The 25720-nt window shown below is 39.2% G+C and overlaps 2 protein-coding genes across 2 annotated transcripts; one reads left to right on the top strand and one right to left on the bottom strand.

The window, feature by feature from the left end:
* The first annotated feature begins 1231 nt into the window (after positions 1–1231).
* On the top strand, positions 1232–7767 carry dync2i2 (dynein 2 intermediate chain 2). Its single transcript, XM_088306824.1, has 9 exons — positions 1232–1409; positions 3611–3871; positions 3958–4067; positions 4231–4388; positions 4482–4591; positions 4999–5166; positions 5400–5632; positions 5717–5874; positions 6140–7767. The coding sequence occupies exons 1-9, from the start codon at positions 1332–1334 to the stop codon at positions 6376–6378; spliced, it is 1515 nt and encodes a 504-aa protein (XP_088162950.1). The 5' UTR covers positions 1232–1331; the 3' UTR covers positions 6379–7767.
* A 4-nt stretch (positions 7768–7771) lies between these two features.
* ptpn2a (protein tyrosine phosphatase non-receptor type 2a) lies at positions 7772–24342 on the bottom strand. The gene is made up of 9 exons (XM_088306825.1): positions 24045–24342; positions 20059–20149; positions 18796–18896; positions 18520–18618; positions 14085–14222; positions 13613–13822; positions 10935–11096; positions 9938–10131; positions 7772–8640 (listed from the first exon to the last, which is right to left on the bottom strand). Exons 1-9 carry the CDS (start codon positions 24099–24101, stop codon positions 8451–8453), a joined length of 1242 nt encoding a protein of 413 aa, XP_088162951.1. The 5' UTR covers positions 24102–24342; the 3' UTR covers positions 7772–8450.
* Positions 24343–25720: the final 1378 nt, after the last annotated feature.

The following is a 25720-nucleotide window of genomic DNA, read 5'->3' as shown; positions in this document are numbered from 1 at the left end:
CAAAATATCTTTGGTGTAAATGTATTGAATAAAACTAGTTATTCAGGGAATGGGTATGTTGTCTGTTACGTCATGGTCTGCGACGTGACTTTAAAAAAGACCCTTCAGGAGTCAGGCAAAATCTTAGATGTATTCGTAAACACCGCATTGACCATACAAGTTTCCTTCAAAGCCGGCACCATTTTGGATGTGGCAAAATGGAGCGATCCAATGGGATCAGCCAGCCCTTGCATTTACTTGATGCTTGATCATGTAGCAACTGTTTTACAGTCAAAGAAATAATTCAGATCGAATTAACACTGGACATTACCTTTGGTTATATGTGGTCATTTTAACATAATTTTGCAAACATAATTTGATTATTTTTGTGGATAATATTACAATCAAGTCCACGCATAATAAACCGATATGTGAGTTACAGCGATACATGAGCCCCCTAATAACCAAGAAAGTATTTCTTATTTAACTAAACTGCCACAAGTAACTACTGTGATTGTTAGTTGTTTTCTGCTAAGTTAACTTAAATCGTAATATATAGGTTTGACAAAATAAGGGGGAGAGTATCATCAAAAGAGAAGGCTTTTTTCTGTTAGTCTGTCTCAAGCGATTTCTACTAGTCAAATTGACTTACATGTACATCACTGCCTATCAACCCGATTTATCAAAGTCCATTAAAGCTAAACAGTAATGACATCCTCATCAGTCATCAAATGAGTAAAGATTTTATATTGGTATTTCAGTATTTATCATCACAGCTACAGTGTTACATACACTTATAACACTCACAAAAACAATAGAAATATACAGACATTAGTGCTTACTTGAATCTAAGCATTTAACGTGAAAACAATTGCAAACTGTAAAATAAATTAAAAGTCAAATAATTTGTTTGCGATGTCTATCTATCAACAATAAATAGTTAGTGTCTGATGAGGGTTAGGTTTAGATGTGGTTTCTTTCTGCTCTTTTACAAATGTGTTGGTTTAAAAGTCCCTGGCTTCTCTTTTTTCTCTCTTAACCCCCCACCCGTATTAATAGCTTTGTACTGAATGTGTGTATGCACCCTGTTCACAGATTTTAAAAAAAGAGGAAAATAAATGAAAAAAAGAACAGAAAAATTAATGAATAGAAACAAATAAATACATGGAAAAAAGAACAGAACAAAAAGTAAATAAAATACCAGAAGATGGCAGTATTGCACCCAATTTATGCTTGCGGGCCTCCAACATTGTGAGAAGAAGAAATTGTTTTTGGTTGACGGATGTTGAGAAGTACATTTAGTAGTCAAGGCCAGTGTTTCGTTTTTTCATTTCACAATCACATTTATTGATATGTTTACGGACGAAGCACAACTGTCAGTTAGTATCCAGTCATCCTGGAGAAAATCCCAGCAGGCGGCGCAGGAGTCGGTACGTGAGAACGACTATGTTAGATTTCAGTACAAAATGAAGTGTTCTGCACAGCCAAGCACCAGTTGTCTTGCAAAGTGCATGGGCAAAGAGGTCACAGTGCGAATTGCAAACCTACAGTGTGCATCGAGATTAATTTACATGGAAACATTTAGCACAAACAACACTGTCATTAGTCTGCATTTGAACAGAAAGTTCATTTCTCTTTCGATTTAATCCTATACATGTAGCCACACAGTGAATCATCCTCTTCCGTTCTCTGCATCTTGTGCTCTAGCTCCAACTTCAGTCCTCTCCAAAAGTATTTTAACGGCAAGGTCAATTCCTTTGCTTTTATTAAATACTGGAAAAATAGGAGCAGTATTGGAACATTGATGGGTGTTTCTCGTCGCTCAGGTTTTGCTTTTTAGACTCATTGTTTAAACATTAGATAGTGCTTCTTTTTGACTTCGGTTTTCCCTGTGACCACTGCATTTGCTGCTAAGTATATGGCTTTCTATGGGGCAAAAGCAAACCATTATGAAGCCGAATGAAAAGGGAGACTAGATCAGAGCTATTGCACAAATTTTGGGCATAGCCAATAGGACAATTTTGAATGTTTTGTGGAAAAAAAACATACTGTACTGAGCAACAGATATCAAACAGGTCGACCAAAGGTATCAACAGCTGTTGTTGACAGAAACAGTGTGAGACAGGTGAACAAAAAACACTAAAAGATCTCAGTCAGTGACATCTCTACCAATCTCCACTGGGCAGGCGTGAAAGTATCACAATCCACAGTTCGAAGAAAATTAAGAGAGTTGAAGGTCTACTTAGACTCTTCAAGTCCATCTTCGGACCTTAACACAACTGAGCATCCATTTTACCCTCCTGAAGAGTAGACTGAAGGGAAAAGTCCCCAGAAACAAACAAGAACTGAAAGAGGTTACAGACAATTCCTGGAAAACACATTTCAAATGAAGAATGTAACAGTATGGTGATCTCAGTGTGTCACCGAATCAATGCAGTAATTCCAAGTACGGGTCATACCACTAAATATTAAACGTTATTCACTTCTAATTTAATAATGACCGTTCCAATATTGTTGCTCCCTTGAAAAGTAGGTTGCTTCAAACAAAACATTCTGTTCTCATTTGTTCAACACATCTATTGTTGATATGAATACCATGTAATAAAAGCTGGACTTCTGAGCTTTTCACTGATGTTCAACTTTTGATCTGAAATCAAATGTCTTCAATATGCAAAAGAATTGACCTTGCTGTTCCAATACATTTGGTGGGAATTTTATCTGTGCAAGACTTTCTTCACAGCATCCATAAATCTCTTTAGTTTTCCTCTTTGGTTTATCTGGCATCTCCATTTCAGCTTCGTTCTACTGATATAACAAGTCTTCCCAAAAGGCACGTCCTTGTAGTAAACAAAAGACTGGAGAATAGCTGATTTGTCCATAATGTAATGTAGAATGACAACACATTCACAAGACCTACAAGAAAACTCAAAGTAGGGCATGTGCATGGAATACTTTGTGTGAAATGAGTGGCTGAGTCACTTGGCAGGCAGATAAGTTAGGTACCAACCATTTTCAAACCAACAAATTTGTTAAAAGAGAAGTCAAGCCAAACATTTTCCTGACAAGAATATGTTCTTTGCATGCCCAGTAGTCGAAGAACATGGCATTCTGATTAATGTTGTGTTTCTGGAATATGAGTTCAGCAGTAAAATCCACCCACCAATAATGGCTCAGCTTCAGAAAACGGGCGAGCCATGATTCGTCGTTACCTGAGCCCTGAGCAACTGTGATGTCATTTTCAGTCGACAGAAGTGACAAAATGGCCGGCATCAAAAAAAAAAAAAAAAAAAAAAAAAAAATGGCCGGCATCTGAGATGGCAAAAATTGGGTGGATTTTGCAGGTTTACTCATATTCCACAAACACAATCTTAACTAGAGTGCATTGTTTATACTGGTAAAGGAGTATAAAACATTTTATTGTAAATATTTTTGGGGGGGTTGATTTCCCCTTTTAAAAAGCCAATTTATGTGGGCCAGAGTCATCAGATGTCGCACCAACGCAACACTCATTAAAGCATAAAAAAAGAAACAATTTTAATTTGTCTACCAACCATCTATTCATTGTGTGTACTTTTATAACGCATTTCCTTTATTTTCTCTTTTTGTGGTTTTATGTGTGTACATGTCTCAGAGAGGCTGTCAGACCAGAGAAATTCATAGTGCTGAAGCAGGGGTGCAGACTCGTTCCAGTGCCGTCAGCAGTACTCAAACGGAGTTCCAAGATCATGTAACGACACAGTTCCTCCAGGACCCGCACAGTGTGCTCCATTTGTCCGGCTTGAAGGACTTCCTAAACCAAGTTGAGGCCCCAGTCGTCCGAGAGTTGGTCAGAAATGCCAAGAGTCATGCTTTTGATGGCTTTCAGGTCAACTGGGAAGAACACAATCAGATGGTAAGCAGTAAACCGGTGAATCGTAAAATATTAGACACGTCAATATCATACCTTTATGTTTATTGCTACTTCTGCCATTTTTAAAGGTTTTGTGCCTTCACCAACTTCAACATCCCAGGGCCCTGGAGCGAAATCTTCATGTCACGAGTGTGTCCTGGAGTTGTACTGGTGCAGTAATAGCCTGTGCTTATGGCCGGTAATTTGCTTCCCATTGTATTATTAGAAATCACTCAAAGCTTGGCGTCCCCTACCTTTCTGAGAAACACAAACCTTGTTTGAAAAGCTCTCCTGCAGTGAGCTTCTGTCATGCATGTATAATTCACTTGCTGAGGAAGGCAATATGTCCGTGTGATTGGCAGGATGGCAGAAGGTGATTGGAGCAATGACAAGTCATATATATGCACCTGGAATATAGATCATGGAGGTCTGAACCCCAAGCAAGCTGATCTGGTCATAGATGTGGCGACTCCAGTGACATCTCTGTGTTGTCACCCCAAGCACCCCGCTCTCATGGCAGGTATATGACTCGGGCTGTTCGTCATTGCGACATGACACATTATCATTATTTGACAGACCGTGTATGTGATTCTCTGAGTTGCTGTGATCGCAGGTGGTTTACACAGTGGGGAAGTGATCATCTGGGACACCAGTCAGTCTACAGATCCAGTACTGGCACAAACTGGTATGTCTGCAGACAGCCACAGAGAGCCTGTTTGTCAGGTGAGTGAGTCCCCAGGACTTACAAATTTAAGATTAAGATCTTCTCATTTTTGTTCCTCATAAAAATACACATACCCACAAAAAGCATCTCTGTTTATGAGTGATGGGAAAATGAAGCTTCAAATTTGCTTCACGAACCAGTTGTTGTATTTTTGTGTCCTCTAGATGGCACTGTTGGTTTAAATAAAGGGTTAATAAACAATGGCAAGTCAGTCTGCTTCAGCTCAATGTTGAACAGAGAGGGCCACCTACAGGAGTCCAAAAATACTACAACTGGTTCATGAAGCAGATTTGAAGCTTCATTTACCCATCACTACTATTTATTGTTTACAATTATTATAGCTGGATAGTAGAATGATAAAGCCATCATAATGTCGCTGTGTTTTTGTTTGTTCATGTGTACTTAGGTTACCTGGGTGCCCCTGCCGAATAAAGGAGAGTTTGGTGTTGTGAGTGCATGCTCTGGGGGAAGAATCCTGCTTTGGACAGTGAGCTCGGAGCAAGGAAAATGTGTCCTGAAAGTGGCCTTTGCGCTCGTGCAACAGCAAGTTATTTCCAGCAGCTCCAGCTTCAAAGTAAGACTCTGTCTTCCATGACAAAGGAACACTTTGATAGTTATTTCAAAGCAACTACCAAAAAGTGTGTAGCCTGACTACAAGATACTGCTGACTTCATTATATTGTCTTTTTTTAAATCTGATTTAGCCTTTAATGGGTTATGAACCATTGTTTTTTTAATGATCTGTTTAATAATCAGATATATAATATATATATAATGGCTGTTTTACGGTATTGTATTTTGTTGAAAGGGCCAAGGTACCGGCCCTGTGGGTGTCACCTCCTTGGATCTGTCTCCATGGGACCCAGACACATTCTTAGTAGGCTCCGAGGGTGGCCTTCTGCTTCGATGCTCTCTGTCCTCCCAGACACCAGCAGCGGTCCCGTCAGAATGTCTCAGTGTGCCACTGAGAGCCCCAGCCGTCTTCTCCTTTCGGCCTGGTAGCGGCCCTGTCCACTCCATACACTGCTCACCTTTTCACAGGTACACATCCCGGGTTGTATCAGTGACTAAATCAATGTCTAACTATAGCTGGTGACTCATACGGGGCTGATGTGTTTTAATTAGGAACCTGTTTTTGAGTGCAGGAACTGACGGCCTGGCTCACCTCCATTCTCTGCTGCAGACCAACCCACTGCGCTCACTTCGAGTGTCAGACACATATGTTTTTAAAGTACAGTGGTCTCCAACCAGACCGCTGCTTTTTGCTGTGGCCACGGCACAAGGTACAGAATCAAAAGTGTTGGTCATCTCACTGTCAGTCTTCAAAACTATAAAGAATACCGTGTAGTCTCCGACAGCAAAGTTTGCTAATTGACAGTGAGGAAAATTGTTTGAGTCTATTATTTAAGAGAGATTTAAAAAAGAAACCATGCAGTGATATTGCCATAGGTCCCATCTCGGTCGCAAATAAGAATGAAAAGCTTACTTGGCCATGGGTGTGCTCATTTATGTTAAGCTGTCTAAATATAAGCAATCTTCTTCCGCCAGGTGAGGTGCAAATATTCGATCTGAGTCGCAGATCCCTGAGACCAGCAGCCACGATTGATCCAGGAGGCGTTGGCCATGCTGCAACCTGTTTGGCCTTCAACTGTCAAAACCCTGGCCTCCTTGCGGTGGGAAAAACAGATGGGACAGTTGGCGTATGGAAGCTCAGCACTGATTTGACAGAGCAGATGCCCACTGAGACCCATCTCCTGGAGCAGATAGCCAATCAAGTAGCAGAATGACACAATGGGATGGATGGAGACTGCGGCAATGGACTATTTGTAGTGCCGGTTACATTTTCAGCCATATGTGTTATGGGGTTGGATGTTTCACGAGGCAAGTCAAAAACTAATGGACTGAATACTGTTTAGATGTTGTTATACACAAACCACTGACCTCCACCTATGAGGTTCCTTGTCTCTTAATGAAATGTTGCCGGCAAAATTAATTCCTCTGTAGGGTTGATCACCATAGGTTTATGACACTTGTTATAGAGTTTGGGCCAACTTGTGCAAAAAAGAAATTAGGGCTCTTCCCTTGACAAACATACAATGCTATACATTGGGGTGGAACTCACCAGACACATGGTGCAGGAATAGTGTCCACTGACTACGCAATCAAACAATATCAACCAATCCTAATTTATTTTTATGGATTTTAAGTGCATTAAAGAAATACCTCACCAGGTGTTTAGAGTACAGCATAGAGACATTACTTTGAACACTGGCTCACCCTTTTCCCAATACTGTACATGTTTATATCAGGTCATTTGAAGTTGTTTATAAAAAGCAAGTCTAAATATTTTAGTTTTACTCAGCCATTTACTAAGAAAAATTCCTCCGCAAGCACATCAGACTACAGCATACAAAACTATGTTGCTCAATATGAGCTAGGGCTTCTATTGAAATACCGAATCCTTTCCTGGAATTCAGGAACAAGAACACTCCCAGACTGCCAAGAATTATTTAACTGAATGAAATTACGGCAACAGTACAGCAGATGCAAAGCCGAAAAGTTGAAAGCTATCATACTGTAAAGTGTCTTTACAAAATAACAGATGCAAGGCCAGGTTTTGGGAAAAAAAGATTGTTTTATTTAAGAAGTATTTTATGTTGTTTTATTCAAAACAACACATTTTGTCATCATGTCTTGACATGGTACCAAACTAAAAACATTGAATCTGGAAAGCAAAAATAAATGGAATGCCATAAATAAAAATGTTTATGAGTTCAATGAAAAATTGATAAAAGCCAGACAGTGAAGAATTGACAAAATCCTTGGGCACATGTATTTTTTTTTGTTTGTTCGGGAATAAAAGCTCGCATGAAACTAGATTTTGACATTGCAGGAAACCTGGTCGCACAAATTTGTTCCATTTAAAATCACATGAAGGCACATCCTCAAACAGCAGACATTTACATTTGCCCACAGAGGAACTTTAATCCACTGTGCACTTCCAACTTATATAACTTGGTACCAGTTAGTTGCAAGCCATTGCGGTTACATGCAACTACAAGGTGCTACAAGTAATAGGAGTCGGCCAACAGAATATACATTCCACCTAATAGGAGTACAAAAATTGATGGAGAAAATGAACAGGTTTCCTTTGGTTTCCTTAAAGAGCATCAGTGACACAAAAATGATCCCATCCAGTGGGTCAATACGCACACCATGAGGTGAAGGAGCCGACCATTTGTCGGATCCAAACAAAGGACATGAAAGCTAAATGGTCACTCATATATAGACAAAACTTTTTTTTTTCTGAAGTGAAAACAGAGGCAAGGCAGCGCTCTTAAGTGTCCAGTCACCTAAAAATATATACTTAATCTATTTTGGGATGCCCTGCTGAATGTGAATGGAAGAACAAGTGGTGCATTTCACAAATACTGAATGCATTAAATGAAATTGAACAGGCGATGGGGGAGTGGGAAGAAACTCCAACACGAGTATCAAATTCCTGAAAAGTATTATAGAATTTCTAAATGTAAAGATGTGACAGAGTATGGGTTACACACATCTGATCATTGTAAATAAAAAAAGAAAATCTTTTGCACTGCACCTTTCATACATATTTTCCATTAAATGATACAGTACATTCAGAGACAAGAAGTAAAGGAAATCCTCATGCTGGCACCAAGATCCTGAGATGTAACTAATTTTGTTTTAGCTCTATTAAAAATATACACAGTCATTTGATCTAGCGCTTCTGCATTGTGACCTTAAGAAATAAATACCCTCTAAATCTACTTTGAGAAGTACCTAATCTCAGGTACTGGTGCAAAATAAGAGTCAGTTCGAAGTGACTGCGAGACGCTCACTGGGAGTACAACCAGCACACGAGCAGACCAAAAGCCAATGCGGCACCAGCACCAACATTAAGCACAATGGGTCTCCAGTACTGCCACTTCTCTTTTTTTCTCTCTGAGTCGGTCAGTCTCTGTTTCATCTGCTGGACCTTCTGTGAGGTGCTGGCAATCCGCTCTTCACGGTGGCGCTTCTTCACGCTATATAAGGAAGAGGAATGAATCAATGGCCCATCAACAAACATTTACGTCGAGCAGATTATTTTAACATATAAAGATGAAGTGTGAATTGTTTTAGTGAGCTAAAGGAGAAACTGTGGCGACACACAAACATAACTACCAGACTTTTACATACCATTTGGTGCACCGTATTAATAAGTGTAATATCAATGGACGGGTCTATTAAAAAAAAAAAAAAATCATACAAAAATTTAGAAGGCGCATGATATTTTTGAAGCAATATATGTTAAATAGTTTATTCAAATTGTTTGTAAATTCATTTGATAGATTTAGGACAATTATGCTAGGTTTATAACCTTTCGGGGGGTTGTCGCGAGTCAATGTGATGACCGGTGGTTGTGTTTATTGCTTTGGTTAATGCTAAATGCTATCTCGGCCTGCTAGCGATTAGATGCGGATGAAAACGAGAACACAAACATGAATGTAAAAGTAAATAGGAAGGAACTTGACTACGTTTACCTCGCTGTCCCACAGACGGCAATGATATTGTCCCACATCGTAGCATTGGAAACGCATCACCAGAAATAGTTTGCCTTAAGCCAGTAGAACTACATTTCAAATATTCTTAGACACAGAAACAGGAAGTAGCCCTAGTTCTTGTATGACAAAAGCATATAGATATCTGCTAGGGATTAGATGCGGATGAGAAAGACGAACGTAATAAGAAGGAATTGGAGTTAAAGACGACAAACTGAAAAGGTGACAATCATCCATACGAAAGGTGCACACCATTACAAAAAGACGCACAGTCGATTTTTGAGAAAATTAAAGGACTTAGTTTTATGGTACGAAAAATACAATACCGGCGTATATGGACACAAATGCAGTGGTGATGTACATTCTTATCTCAATCACTTAATCAACAAAGAATTGAGTATTGAATGTTTAGAACGAGTTGATGTTTAAAAACTTGAAATAACTTTAAAGGTCTTTTATGTCAGACAGAAATATTCAGTGTGTCAAGTTTTTTGACCATCTCAACAATTAATTTTTGTATCTATATTATTTATATATTTGTCTGTATTATTGTTGTATTGCACTGGAGAGGGGAGCCCTCTAATCTCGTTGCACACTTGAGTACAATGACAATAAAGGGATTTCTATTTCTAATTCTAATTCTATATATATATTTTTACTTAATTTTCTTAACTTCCCTTACTGGACTAATTATCTATGCATCCATTTTTTGTCTATATTACATTTCAAGTCAGTGAGATTACTTTGACAGATAAAACTTGCAAAAAGACGGCTTTCTTACCGTCCAGTGCTCTCTGCCTCGTTGTGGTCTTGGTACTGTGGCTTCTCCACCAACAAGGGCATGTGGTCTTTTGAGGTGAGCTGGGAATCCAGGCAAGGTCTGCTGTTGTTTAAGTGGGGTCGAGGTGGAGGTGGCGGTGGCGGTGGAGGCAGATCCGCCTCCAAATCATCTCTGGACATTTTTCTCGGCTTGACCTAATTCCAGGATAACAATAAACAAAAAATTTAAATCAATCAAAATCATCCCAAAAATTCAGATCATGTTGAGATTTAATATGTTTAATATCCTTTCCACACTGCACTAAGCAGAGTGTAATGCACAGTCCGCCAACCAATTCATGATTCATTTCCAGCCGCAGTGTGAAGCTTCATGGCAGCGAGCACGGTGAATTGAAAAATGTTCAATTCTGTTGACAACCGACGGCACATCCAATAGCGGTGGTGTCGGTGTGATTTCAGGGTGACAGTAGCAAAATCTTTTGCCGGAGTTGTACACTAAATAAATAAGATGCCCCAAGCATTGGGATACAAGAAAAATGTGATGTATTGTGAAGAAGTGAAGAAGGCACAGCAGTGGACAGATCTCCGCCACGTTAAATATAGCAGGTTGGTTGGTTACATGCAGAAGACTCACATGATTTTAGCATTTTCAAGTTTTTAACAATGCAAATGTTAGCCTAAAATTAAATATAACATAGCCACACATGCTTTAAAAGGATCAAATCTCCTCCTCGTCATTGTGTTTTAACTACTTTATGTCCAAACCAGCAGGGAAAGGTACCAGTTTGGTAGCTGAGAATCCAGTTCTAGATATGAAATCAATCAAATTTTCAGGAGACACCAAAAACTGCAATTTTTTTTCAATCATTAATATTCGTCGTTAAAGAGCACAAGCCATTTCCAGCACTTCAGAGTGGTGAACATTTGACCTAATGTGACCTGAAGAAATATATAATAATAGTCAGGGGCTGTTGAGAGCCATCCAGACAAAGCGCTACCTGTGCTGAAGTGTTGGTCCCAAGAAGTTTGGCTCCCTCGATGACAGCCATGTACGAGAAACGCAGTTGGTCAGCAGTCTGGATCAGGCCCATGCGGTATTCCCTCATGTCCAGAAGGACCTTCTGGAGGTCCACTGAGGACGGATTATTCCTCCGATTCATCTGTAAACACATTTTCCCTATTTGATTAAAAGAAAGGCAAATCTATGCTTTTGAAAACAGGGAACACAGTTGACTTATCACTTGGAAAAGAAAAAACTGAAATCTTGGACTATATTAACCAATACAATAGGTTTCAGCCAGACTTGACAAACATAGTAGTAGTAGAAGTATTGAACACGCCAGTTTCACCTCTCAGAGTCAGGCTCGTTCCCGTGCGGCCCCTCAGAAATGAGACCAACTTTTGCAAAAGTGCTAAGCAAAACGTTAGCCCAAGCATCCACAATCCATTCACAAATTGTGGTGTAACTTTCCGGGTATTGCCCCAGTCTTAGTCATGCTGCGTTCGCAATCTGTCATCCTATATAAGACCCTTTCACAGTTTGTAAACAACGTGACGGCATAGCTGGAAGCAAAAACTAGCGCGCCATTTTGAAAATGCCGGTTAGCATATTTAAACCGCTTTGTTTACGTAGGAATGTATGTGAAAAATTGTCGATTGAGTGAGTATATGAGTAAACTCACTGCCCACAACCGTAATGTTACTTTAAATAGTTGACTGACGGGACGATATTTACCAATCCCTACGCCCTCACTCACTGGATGGACGATTTAATAGGACTGCCCACTGTGCAATTTACACATACCTAACAAAAAAACTGAGTCTTTACACCAAAGATAAAGTGAAGGATTATAAATCATTAGAAGCCTATTACTACGTTATACGCTATCGCGTGGACGCTACTCAAACATACAGTTAACGTTAGCAAGGGGTTTGCATTAGCACATGGAGAATACAAAAAGAACGCCCCAATTAATGATTAATTTAAAGTAATTTCAGCCACAACTAAGTTTAGATCAAATCATTTTCCAGGCGGAAACTGATAGCACATTTTACGATAGTACACTTTGTCAAATCTTACCTGATATGAAGTGTTCGTTGCAAACATGTGCATTGTTGATGAAACTTATAGACTCCCACCACATAAAGTTATGTTTGTATGTACAGTATGTTTGAATGCATAATGAGGTAAGATTTATTTTCTAAACCCAAAAGGATATTTGGCTCCCCCTGCAGCTGGTTATTATTATTACGTAGATCAGGCATCACCAAATGGCGGACCGCGGTCCGGATGGTTCAGACCGGACCCATGACCAATCTATGATGATTTTTTTTCAGGGCGCATTCGCAAACGTTGGCGCTGCAATTCTAGTTAATACGGAAAAGGCGTCACTGATTTGAGCCAATCAAATCTTTTGTTTACGATCCACTGCCAATTGCGCAGCAGACCGGAAGAGAGTGCTGCTGACAGTATGACTTGCTAAAAAGTTAGCGAGGTCGATGCGTGTTGTTTTCAATGAATGGGCGGAGAAATTTGGTTTCGTTCTGGCTGCAGTCAAGTCAAGTCAATTTTATTTGTATAGCCCTTAATCACAGACAGTCTCAAAGGGCTTTACGTAACAATTCAAAACCAGTGTGCATCATATGCTCCGAAACTGTCGCAACATTTCGAAGCGACACTACGAAACAAAGCCCCGCCCTGTTGTGCACAGTTATCCGCTGACGTTTGAGGTGAGCGCACGCAAAAACATCGAACTTCGAGTGCAGTATAACAAATGTTTACATTTTCGTTTACATCCCAGCGGCATGCAAACGAATATTCACTAAAAGTATCATGGATTTTGGGGAAACATAAAAAACGTTCAAGTGATGGGGAAGTTGTGAAGGAGTGCTTAAATGTGGTTGCACAAACATTATTTAAAGGAAAACACAAAGCCCAGATGTGTGAAATAATCTACCAAATCCCAACGGCCCTGACTTCGTTCCAACACAGAATTAAGTCACTGGCAGGGCAGTCACTAACTCATTTTTCTCATTAAGAGAAGTTAAAAAATATTCAAAAGAAAAGTTGGTGTCAAAGCTCATTTTAAATTAGTTTTTCATGAGGACAGACATTTTTATTGATTGTGTACTGAACATGTTGACCTGGTTTACTTGAATAATTAGGCTTTCCGTTTTTTTTAGGCTGATAAATCTTTGATTTAAGAAAAAAAAGGTAAAAGATGTTAACTCAATGCTTAGCACTTGATATAGTTCTGCAGGAGATATTTTACAGATTTTTTTCTGGAAGTGGTACCCTTAAATTCCTGGAGCCACATTTTCTTGAATGTGAAATAAACGCCTTATATTTGTTTGACTGGCAATGGTGTTTAATGGGAACATTGCTAAATATTTAGTATATTTTTATTTTATTTATTTAGTGCGCTCTGTTGAAAATGACTAAATATTGAAACTATAAAAAAATGTGAACATAGGCTAGACATTAAGGGAAGTCGGACTTTGGTTCGGACCTTTTAATTGGAAGAAATTTTCGTCGTGGACCTCTGTGACTTTTAATTGAATACCTCTGACGTAGATCATATTTCTTTTGGGAGGAGTGAATTTATCAGCCTTTGTCAATTCATGACAACCAGCACTATTCACATTGGCCAAATTTCTAAATAATATCTGTTCTCACCAAGACCAGACAGGTGTCCACCAAGGCAAAGGTCCCAGATCGCCCAATCCCAGCACTGCAGTGCACAACTGAGGGGCCGTGCTCTGTGTCCAGTGAACCAGACTCCCGAACCTTGAAAAGGAAGTTGAGGAAGGAGGCAGGAGATTCTGGAACACCAAAATCCGGCCATGCAGTGTAGTGAAAGTGATAAATTGATCTCCACTCCCCAGTCTATAAAAGACAAAGTGAGATGTTAAAAGTGATCCGAGGACTGTGTGAAGGCTTACTGGCGCATTTGTCATTGGAGAAAAATTACAATAAACATGACACTGCATTAGTCACTACAGGATTTAAATGTTGCTGTACGATTTGACAACACAACTCATGGGAAAAAAATGTAAGCGCAGCTGAGAAAACAATTTGTCAGACAAAGCATTCTCTTATCTAAACATGTCACATGCATAAATCTTTCTGTATCAAGACTCGAGCTTACCTTTATGTTTTGTAATTTTAGCACTCGGATTGTGAAATAGGAATGGTCCTCCTCTGAAAGTAGCCTGACTACAAAACCTGTGTCAGTGAAAGACACTTGAAGTTCCTCTGTAGTTGGCCAGTACTGAGCACACTTTTCCTGGAATAATAAAAAAGGGAATTCATTGAGAATGGTAGAAATAGAAGTACGGGCCTGGGGGAGGTGGTGACACAGGAAGTCTTTTAGTTGGCAAGCTTGCCGACGGCTTGCGCCTTTTGTCCGAGCGTGGAAAGCACTGAAACGACTCGGTTAGATATATTCTCTCCACTGGCAGCTTTAAGCGTATATATTTTTGCAGTTCGAATATGTAGGAGTGTTGTGGGCATAGGAGAGATGATGTTAATAGTGTGTGTGGTTTCAGCACATTCAGCAGAAACGCCCACGGCATTCGAGAGCGGAGAGAATGGCTTCATTTTCCCCGATTTTGAAATCTCATTTCATATACCGTACTTGCCCCCCTTTTTTTTTTGATTTGGTAGGGTTATTAACTACACACTTTTTTTGTGGTGTGTCATGTACAAGACATTGTTACTTTCACTGTACAGGGAACATTAAATACCACTGAAAGCCAGATGCAAACCAGGCGCAAAGCTGTGCCAGCGTAGAGCAGGCCAAATGAAAGGCGGAACTGAGCTTTTTCGCTTGTGTAAACATTTTTGAAATGGCTACAAAAATGATCCCAACACATCGTTTATTCAGCGAGGCAGTTTTAGAGCTGCTTAATGATATATGGGCTGATTTCAAGCTAATTATACAAAGGTAGGGCTGGGAAATTAATTTAAATTTAATTGCCATTTCGATTTTAGCTTCTCACGATCATAAAAACGTAATAAATCGCAAAAAAAAAAGATTCGTGTGCCAAATGGTTCGGCGAGCGTTTGCAAGTTCCTGCATTATAGAAGCACCCGGAACGCCCCTGCGTTGCTTGCTGCAAGCGTGTGACATGTTATTCTGCCCTCCTTGTACTTTGTTTGATAAACTTAGCCAGCTTATTGTTCACAGTCAATGGAAAATCCCATTTATTGTACCTTCAAATAACAAATATTCACACACAAATGTTGTAGGAACACAAACAGACAGGGAAAATAATCTTCACAGGCATACGGTGTATTCTTTCTAATCGGTGAAAAACACGTTCTACTACTATTGCCATGCACTCGGGGCAAGTTAAACAAATCAAAGCACGAGTCTTTTGCGGTTGCCACTTTCCCCAACATTTTCGGAGCAATCAATTTATTGTTTGTAATTCTGTTAAATGTTTGTTTGTCTCTTCCACTAAAATATCCAGCTATTAGAGCGCTAAATTCAGTACAAGACATGAGTTGTTTGTATATTTTGCATGCAAACCCCTCACCACAAAAACGACACGCCGAGCTGCAGGTCTCCCGCATGTACACTTCCACATAATTTTTATGTCCATTCTAGTCGGCAATACCATGGCATTGTAGTCTTATATGGCAAATGAACACTCGATACTTTGGACTTAAGTGTTTACTAGCAAAAGGTGAGTTATTTCTAGAACTCTTGATAGCCTAATCCCCATTTCCAAGTTGCTGCACACTAGACTCTTATGTATTTCAAGTGTTCAAAGTGGTGGAGAAATCACAAAGCACATTGTGAGACCCCACAAAAAAAGTGGAGCTAAACATACGGCAATCAGTAGAATTGGCCAACACAGAATCGTCACGACAACAAGAATGGAATGAAATACAAAACACTCCTTTTCTTAGACAAAGCCTTAAACAATGAAATGCCAAGAAGCAGTTTAAGGTCAGCACAGCACTGCAGCCCAACAAAATACAACCCAAAAATAATGGAACTTCACAACACAAAGCAGGGCTGTTGATAATACATATTTTATTTTGTGACTAATTATCATTATTAATCAGCTTTTAAACATAACAGCCTCAAAAACGCTAAACAGTGCATAGTATTGTACCATTTAATACAATATTTTCAATATTAAATTTCTTTTTCCACAGCTCCCCCTCCCACTATGTGACTCTCCTGAGTCAATCATTAAATCCTTCAAGTTCCACAGGGAAATACAATTTCTTTGAAATGAGGGTTCAAAATTAAATCCATCATCAAGAAGGCCCAGCAAAAGATGGGGATCAGTATGACTGGTTCATTGAGCATTATTTACTTCTAAATAATTTCTTTAATCTGTACATTTCTACAAATATCCTACGTGGAGATTATTCTGAATTGGTAGGAGTTTGACATCAATTACCATTAAGAAAAATGCCTTGGGTGTTTAATATACTTGGGGAATAAATAATTATTTTTATTTTATTAATTACTTAAATAAATAGAACCTAAGCAATGTTGGGGATTGCACCTTGGAATAAATGTGTGTTTTTAGGCTGAATTAACAAAAGTCTTTACTTCTTGACCTGAAGATGTCATTATTCTGCTGCCCACTTGACCACAGTGCAAAGGCCAATGATGGCGACTCTTTTGTGCACTTGCAAAAACAGACAAAACTCTGTGCTGTTATCTAATTTTTGTGGAACTTTACTTACCGTATTTTTACGGCCATACGACGCGCTGCCTCAAAGGGCGCAACACCAGTTGAGGGTGCTATTTCCGTCTTTAATGCATATACTAGGCGCGCCGCATAACAAGGCGCTAGCTCGGCTGCTCGCGCTAGCACGTTCGCGCTAGCTCGGCTGCTCCCGCTAGCACGTTCCCGCTAGCACGTTCGCGCTAGCTCGGCTGCTCGCGCTAGCTCGGCTGCTCGCGCTAGCTCGGCTGCTCGCGCTAGCTCGGCTGCTCGCGCTAGCTCGGCTGCGCGCTAGCTCAGCTGATGCCAGTTCACCAGGACTCAATCCCATAAAGAATCGCTGCCAGAGGTATCACCCCATTTCATTGACAGATGTCATGAAACTAATAGGAATCACTGTCAATAATAATGACTCTAACCAATAAAAGGTGTCTTGGCATTAGCTTACTAGACAAGGTCAGGGGAGGGACTTCACTGGTCACCACACTCCTTAGAGTCACGGTTTCAAATCAAAACCCAAGAAAACTCAGCATACAAGCAAACAATGAAACAAAGAAATGACTCAGACTTTGCCCAGCAGGGTGTGCTAACATGCACTCCGAACAGCCCAATGAGTAAAAGGGTTGATGCTCGCTTAGTCCATATAATGGGCGCGCCGCCTTACAAGGCGCTTTGTTTGTTTTGGGCAAGATTAGGGACTTTAAAGAGCGCCCTATGGCCCGGAAAATACGGTAACTGGAAAAACTTAGTTACAAACGCACATACACAGAAATTAAATCTCATCTCTAACAATATGGAGGCAGTTGCAGCTGTTAGGCTTTTTTTATGGCGCTTCAAAAAACGGCATCACATTTTGTTGATATGTGGGGGGAGCAAAAATCTTTATTGTTGAGAAGCAGGATGGTTTTGTGGTGTTATCACCTTTTGTGTGAAAGTTGAATGGTTACTTATGATAACAACGGTTCCAGTCATCAAAGGTTACAGATTATAGATTGTGTTCACACGCTCCAGGTGTGTTTTTCATAAAACTGTCGTGTTAAAGCCAACTTTGGGACCCTGGTACGCGCAAACTCAACTTGGAGAGGTGGGCTCTGTCATGTTTTAAGCGAGGTCTGGTACCATTACGTTTAGCTGCAACTGCTGCACGGACCCACAGGAAAAGCAAAAACATGGAAAAAACAAATATATAACAACCAATTCCACTCATGGGAAGTATTCTGAACTCTGTGCCATACAAAATAATGTGCTTATGCAAACCCCCGCATAGAGTTATGGTTTGGAATGTTTTGAGTTTTCTCACACACTACATCAATCCAATTGGGTCATCAGAGCAAACGTGAATCCAAACGGAATTTGAATGTGAATGTGTGACTCAAAACTTTGGTGCAGACTACAGGACCAAAAAAAGAAGAGTGAAAACAATGTGAGTGTGAGTTTGACATTTTTTAGGGTGCTGTGCAAGCAGATAGCTAAATTCCAAGAAATATTCGCAAGTCATCAAGTTTGTTCAATACAAAAATAATAATTGAGTGAAGAGTAAAAGTGATAAATGGGGTGGGGGGTGTCAATAACATAAACGTATGTAATACCAAACTAAAATTTAAAATGACTTCCACGCAGCAGCGGATTTATTAGCAGTAGATGTAAACTCCACACACCCCTGTTCAAATGCCTAGTTTTTGTAATATATTTTTAAAAAATTAGACCAAGATAAATCATTTCAAAAGTTCATCCACTGTGAACGCGACCTTACAAATCTGTTATAACCAATTGAAAAAAAAAAAACATTTCAGAGAAGGCAAGCAAAAAGAAACATTTCAAATAAATCCATGTCTGTACTGCAAAAGAAATGATGGCGGCTGCAGTTGAGTAGAGTTGAAATGTACTTACAGATCCCTTTTCAATGATTCTGTTGAGCATTATAACAGCTTTGGAACACTGCTCCCAAATCATCAGCCAGAAGTGACCACAAGTGTTCCGTAAAGGCCCCTGTAAATCCCAAAGGAAATACATTCGATACGGTGCTCACAAAGAGATTTCAAAAATAAATTAACAAGATTGTCTTTGTCTCCAAATAAGCCTCGTTAAATAATTGAATATGCTGCTGTCAAACGTGAGCGTTAATTAAATGTCATAAACACACGATCTGCTAGTAGCACACCTCACCTGAGAAAGAATGTAAGCTCTGCGGGTTTCTTCCACTGTGACTAAACTTGCATTGATGTAGTCATTTTCAGAACTTTCTAGTTTTACCCGGCTGTGATCATCTAAAGTTAGCAGAGACAGAATGACGACCAGTTACAAAGACATCATTAACCACAATTCATATTATTTGAAAGAAGGTGAACGATGTCATGGTGGTCCAACAATTCTTGTAACAATGAATATCAAAAAACTTATTCATACAATGGAAAAACCAGAGATGAGCAGTTTTTTTTTTTTTTGAAGGGACCAACTTAGCAAGGACTGAAGTGGGTTTTCATCCATCTCTTTAATTGTCCCACTGGTCAAGAACCGCATGTATAGTATTTAAGTATTTGCACTCGGAGCAGAATGAAATCTTGTATTGGTGTTTTTGCGAGTTCTGGCCCTTTAGCTGAGAGTTTCTTCGTTCATTCGTGCATTCATGCGTGCGAGCGAGAAAGAGCGAGAGAAACAGAGAAACGATGCGTGCGGCTGTGTGAAGAAGCAATTATGAGCCAAAAGAAGCATTTACAGTTGCATTTAATTGGAGCAAAGGGATAAAGAGCTATTAATACAGTCATCTCTACAGTGCAACACCGGCCCGAGCTTATCTGTGAATTTTCCTTGTGTGACAACAAGATTGTGTGAAAGGTTCGGTATGCTCTGCAACTATAGCATTGGCATTGTTTTAGGGTAAAAAGCGTCTACCTGTGTTTACGAACCATGAAACTGTATAGGAAATTTGCCAGCTCATGAGCTTTAAATAATGTTTATGAACTATGAAACTTCTGCCGTTTGCCTCTCGTCATGCAGATGCTTTTTGTATATTATTTATTTTATTTTTTTTAATAAGAATGGAAGGACGATGACGGAAGGGTGCCCAGGTATCGAACGGAGGTTGGATTGGCAAAACAGGGTAAAGTGCCCATCTTTGGGAAAAACTGTGGAACCGAACTCAACAGCTTCACATTTAAATGCAAAAGGAAACTTAAAAAAAGTAACTTCACTTGAGTTCATAAAACAGCAGCACAGCACAATAACAAATCCTCATTCACTTCCAACATTCGCTGTTGTAGGTTCATACAGAAGATTCCATATCACATTTAAAACAACTTTTCAAATCACAATTTCAGTTCAAAACGACACTGCACTGCACTAAATGTTGCTTTCTCTCTGTTGTTATTTTAACACCACATGATGCACATCATCGTCATCTCAACATAAAAGTGTGCTTGGAAGACTTACATGGACTAACATCTCTGTAGCGATTCAAATTCCGATTCACAGGAAGTTTTGCCACATTGTAGGGATATTCATTGGCTTGGTTACGGATTTCCTGTAGAAACAGAGAATAACACAAAAAAAGGTTTGCGTTAAAATTCTTACTTGTTGGGAAATCATGTTTTGTCACGTGCCGCACAATCTCATTATAATCTGTAAAATCAGTCATGTCCATCAAGATGGCGTCGCTGTTTCTGCTTAGACGAGATGCAGGGTTGAACTCTGCCAGTAATGCAACGCAATGCATGCTGCAATTCTTTCAGTTGTGATTGGGTCCTGCTTTCCTGCTTGACTGGTCTTTTACAATCAACGCTCTTTCATTGTTCATATCTTTTACTACATTGCTGTCTTCACAAAACACTCCATGAACATTGTTTAAGTGCTATAAAAAAAATATTATTTTCCAAAAACAAGCCAGAGTGTTACAGTAAGAATACCACTTTTCAGGATATGCCAATTAGAATGTAAACTTGAGCGATCCATCAATGGTCGCAGTTCAGAACAATGTGTTGTCATCAAATATTTAATAGTTACTTTTTTTTTTATATCTGTATGCGAAAATATTTATACGTTTAGCAAGCATTAAAATATATATGCAAGACAAACGCATTTAGGTCTAGTGTGAAAAGAAAATAGTAAACATGGTCCCAGGCAAATGTTTTGGCAGTCAACTCACTGACATGGCTAATGCTCAAGTTATAAAGGAGACACAGGTCGATTTTTTTTTTTAAACACACAATTTCAAACAGTTCCCAGGGGTCTTAACGTAACATCCCAAGCATCAAATATTACAGCACACTTAACACTCTCTGCAAAAGTCCACCGAACTCCGCCAGTTTCAGGAGATGTTTCTGTCACAGGCAAATAACCCACCGTCCACTATTGCAAGCCTCACGTATAGCTTTAATTACCACGACGACCAGAAGCAGAGCTCGGGTGCTGTGACGAGTCGAGAGGCTACTAGTGGAAGTTACGTTCCAGAGTCTGAAGAAAAAATGGACCACCCAGAAAAACGGTACATGACACATGTAGCTTCACACACAATGTCACAGATTTTAGCCGCACCTGCAAAATTCTGAACGAGACATTTTCAGAAACCAATCCAGGATCCTAAGTAGCAGTAAATTAGCAACTGAAGTACATTATAAATAGCCCCCCCTTCAATGTTTATGTTTTGTACTGAACAGTTCAGGCCAGGACTGGACTAGCAGAAAAAAAATAAATAAATACAATAATTGATCCTGGCATTTTGCAGTAGACCATCCACAGTCTGTGTTTCATAAAAAAACCTTGCTAAACACACCCAAAATGCAAACAGGATCAAGTCCAAGTAAAAAGCAATGCTTTGCTGAACTTAATTACAAGATAATGCCATTTTATTTGCTTTTGCAACTTCTATCTCATTCATTTGCAACCTAACAGCCAATCAGAGCCGACATTAATGGCGCATTCATTCATGTATTACACCATATGGAAAGTGCTTAGTTAAAGCTCGGGCTGTTGTGAAATACGCTTTATAAACAAAGTTGTATTTTATATTATACAATATCAAATCTAAAAAGCACAATGATACATATATCTCTTAATTTTTCACAATTGTAAATGCAGCTGTTTACTTAGGTGTGCCTACTAGCATTATGAATGTGTTGCGCAAGGTTCTGGATATGTGTGCCTAAGGCTGGGCGATATGGCAGAAAAGTATATTGCGGTATAACTATTTCATCTTGGTCGCGAACAATTTAGATTGATTATTTTTCTTCTTTTTTTTAACGGTTGAACCAATGGGGGAAAAAAAGGTTGAATTTTCACTCTCAAGTGAAAATCACGCGTCCATTTTTTTTCGTTTATTTTTTTATTATTATGTTAACGGTACTGTTTCTACGTTGCAGACATCCCATTAATGTGAACATAAAAAAATATATATAAGGCAACAAATTGGGGAGATGCATGTTTTTCACAGGAAATCAACAATATAAAACTTGAGACTTAAACAAGTCAACGCAACTATGAAAAAGTCAAGTAAACTGGTCAGTATCAATATTAAACTCCCGTTTTGTATTTCATATCAGACAACGTGGATAATTCTTGTTTTTAACCTTTAACTATTGTGTACACTGTAATGTGTATTGTGTAGCATTACCTCCACCGGTGCATGCTACCCCAAAACAATATTGTTAATATACCTACATTACCCTTCATTCTATGTTCTTACAATGTGTAGTGAACTAATACTCTCTAGCAGTGGATGCATTAGCGTCGACCAACTACCTTAGGACTACTTTATCTTTTTTGCAGACTCATTATTGCCATAGTCCATGCATATTTGACTGCCTTATTTTGGCTCATGAGTGGGATGCTGAGCATCAGACATGGCGCGAGCATATCGAGACAGGGAACTCCTTTACTTGAACTCCACGTCTCCATCCGGAGGTGCTTAATCAGGTTAATGAGTATCATATCATCGTATTGCACCGAGTCAACTGGTCAGTTATTTGAACGAAGTTACGCCACTCTCTCGTTCCGTGTATGATGCACGCAGGTGTCATTGCCAGTCTATCTGCATCTTTTTCATTGGTTTAAATGACTCTTCTTCGTGTTCGGAGGATGCTGTGCACTGCCTACAACACAAAGCAGCGGTCATGGTCTCAGTTCTTATTTTTTTCTCTCAAACATTTTATCTGAACCATTTTCCATTGATATTGATCACGTGACTATCGCGATACATGTTGATATTGAATTATCGTCCCAGCCTTATGTGTGCCTTTAAATTAATTAAACCATGACTGTGGATACTATGATAAACAATGACTTCTCAGTCATGTTGGCTTGCTATGGTTTTTAAAATATTGAATATAATTGGCATTGACAGCAAGATGCAAATGCTTCATTATAAAGTCAAATTCTTAAAAGAAAATATTCAGACATGACTCCTGACTACCCCTGGCTGCCACTGATGTTGACTGCTTCAATTTGCTGTCTGGATTGTTAATGGATTAATGGACAGCCATTAAATTGTGGGCTTGATTGAGGAAAATAATAACCAAATAGCACCGTATCGGTCACCAAAAGATCCTGACCTTCCGGGTATCTGCCCTGCAAGCCACATGGCCAGTCCAGCATGGGCTCAGGTTAATTAACATGAATATGCCTGAGTGAATATATAGAGTATAGAGTAAAAGTAGTTAGTTAAAAACGCTATAAACTGCTTAAGCGGGAAAACAGTTATTTGAAACACGATTTAAACTGAAACATAAAATTTAAATACCTGCATAAACCAGTGACCACTACTATTTACGATGAAGATTATTACTAGTACAAAGGATCTCATTGTACACATTGGACTCTAGCATTCTGCATGTACATGTACTAACATGTAACAAAAATGTACCCGCTGTTTTCTAAGAAAACAGTTTCTATTCATTGTCATTGCTGCTCTTGTTGCGTGCGTGAGTGTTGCTTTTGAACCTAAGTAGGTTTTATCTGACATGCTCACAGCTTGGGTTAAACCGGAACCGATGTGTGATAATGTGAACGCACAGCTCCCTTGGAGATGGCGGTACAACACGTGCCTTCTTTGGAAGTCCTGACGATGACTTCTCAGAAACTGACGCGAGCGGGTACGGCGGCGGGTTCTGCTTCTGCTGCTGCTGTGGTCAAACGGCATTAGCTAACTGAGCTCAACTTGGAACGCTGCATTTGCACGTTTTCTTGCTGCGGAAGTCGAGGACAACTAGCACCGAGAGCTAGTTCTCCTTAGTCTTTCAAGAAAAGTGGGTGGGTTAACTAAGTCTCATTCACAAAAATAGATTAAATAGCCACGTGACTAGAATTAGATTGCTCGCTTGGAAATGCATCTGAAGTTAAAAATGCAATCAAATGAGCGTAGTAGTTTAATTAGCAAACACGCGTCATCAAAACACCAGAGGCCCAGTAAATGCCGACAAACTTACGTTGTAAATGTTTTGCCATCCCCCGGAGAAATCAATGTCTTCAAATTCTTGCTCCATGGTAATATGAATAGCGCTCCGGACACTTTCTGGGTGACTAAATAATGTTTTGCGGCAGCCTTCACCAAGTTACTCCTTTCTGGCAGCCATCGACACAGTTCACAGTCGCGTGTGACCGTGGGGATCCCTGCGGGGAGTCTATCTGTTCGTCTGTGTCTCTCTCTCTCTCTCTCTCTCTCTCTCTCTCTCTCTCTCTCTCTCTCTCTCTCGCTGTGTCTGTCTGTCTGTCTGCTACTCCACTACAACTACACGCTGATGACGTTTGCCTGCTAGCCCCCCACGCCCCTTTGACTCCACTCTTTGTTCATAACGCCCTCTTTACCTTTTTTATAGCACACATTATTTTCTTCGCGATTAATTTGTTTCAAATGTCCTTCACCTCCTAATTAAACAAATTACACGCTCATACGTAATATATATTATTGTATAATATAATATTATTTCTACTACTACTACTACTACTACTACTACTATTACTACTACAACAACTACTACTAACAATAATAATAATAACAATAATATTAATCACCACCATCATCATCATAATAACGAAAATAATATACCTCGTAAATTATAATAGACACGTTAAATCATACTTGTTTCCCCACCCCCCATGTTCTTATTTTTATTATTCAACAATTGTATTAACATTTAACCTTCTAATTATGATATTATAAAGATAAAGATGTCCTTTATTAGTCCCACAATGGGGAAATTTGAGGTGTTACAGCAGCAAAGATATAGATCACACAGAGTCGGCGGCGTAATGTAGCCGTTAATGTATAACATTAACAGCAGACATTCATAAAAAGCATGCAAATATAGACAGTATAAACATATCTAAGTGTAAGGAAACACTCCTAATGCCTGTCCATTATACAGAGGGTGAACTCTGTAATGATAAAAACTACTGAATGATTGAAAATACTGCAATGATAAAAATATTGCAATGATAAAAGTACTGTAAAGGTAAGAGTACTGAAATGATAGAAAAGTACTTTATGGTGAACATTAGCTGTATATTTTAATGAAGTGGTTATTTGTACCTTCTACACGTGTAGTGCAGTAAAAAGGGCCAGCAGGTATCTGGATATTAAAGGAATAGCCCGGGAACAAAGTCATGATGTCAGGCACAGAAGAATGTCACAAGGGTGACAGGAGGGATAAAAGTCTATAGGATAACCTGAAAATTGGAATGCGTAATTTGCAATGAAATCGAATCAAATCAACCTGTAGTTGCGGAATGTAAAAATGTGAAATGGAGGCGCAATTTAAAGAGAGATGCAGTCTGTTAAACAAATTAATTTTTCAGTTAACATGTAAACTAGAATTTTATGAAAGCAAGAAAGATAACATCCATTACAAGTTTATTCAGAGTTTTGAGGGCAGTGTGTTATAAAATATTTACGAAGTGTAATGTATTGTGTGTATTTATGTTTTAATATTGTTTTGTTTTTCATTTGTTTTTTTATCGCAAATAGTTTAGCCAAAACAGTAATCACTGCAAATCAATGGGTGGCAGTAATGCGCTATTCCAGTTTGCAAACAGCCGTTGAAGAAGAAGAAGAAGAAAAAAGAAGACGAAGAAGAAAAAGAAGAAGCAGTCGAAGAAGAATAAA

Source organism: Idiotropiscis lumnitzeri, chromosome 10 (assembly GCF_059441095.1).
Source record: "Idiotropiscis lumnitzeri isolate Australia: NSW breed Sydney's pygmy pipehorse chromosome 10, RoL_Ilum_1.0, whole genome shotgun sequence".
Lineage (NCBI taxonomy): Eukaryota > Metazoa > Chordata > Actinopteri > Syngnathiformes > Syngnathidae > Idiotropiscis > Idiotropiscis lumnitzeri.
The sequence above is the reverse complement of the archived record's forward strand: the minus strand, read 5'-3'. Positions and strand labels throughout refer to the sequence as shown.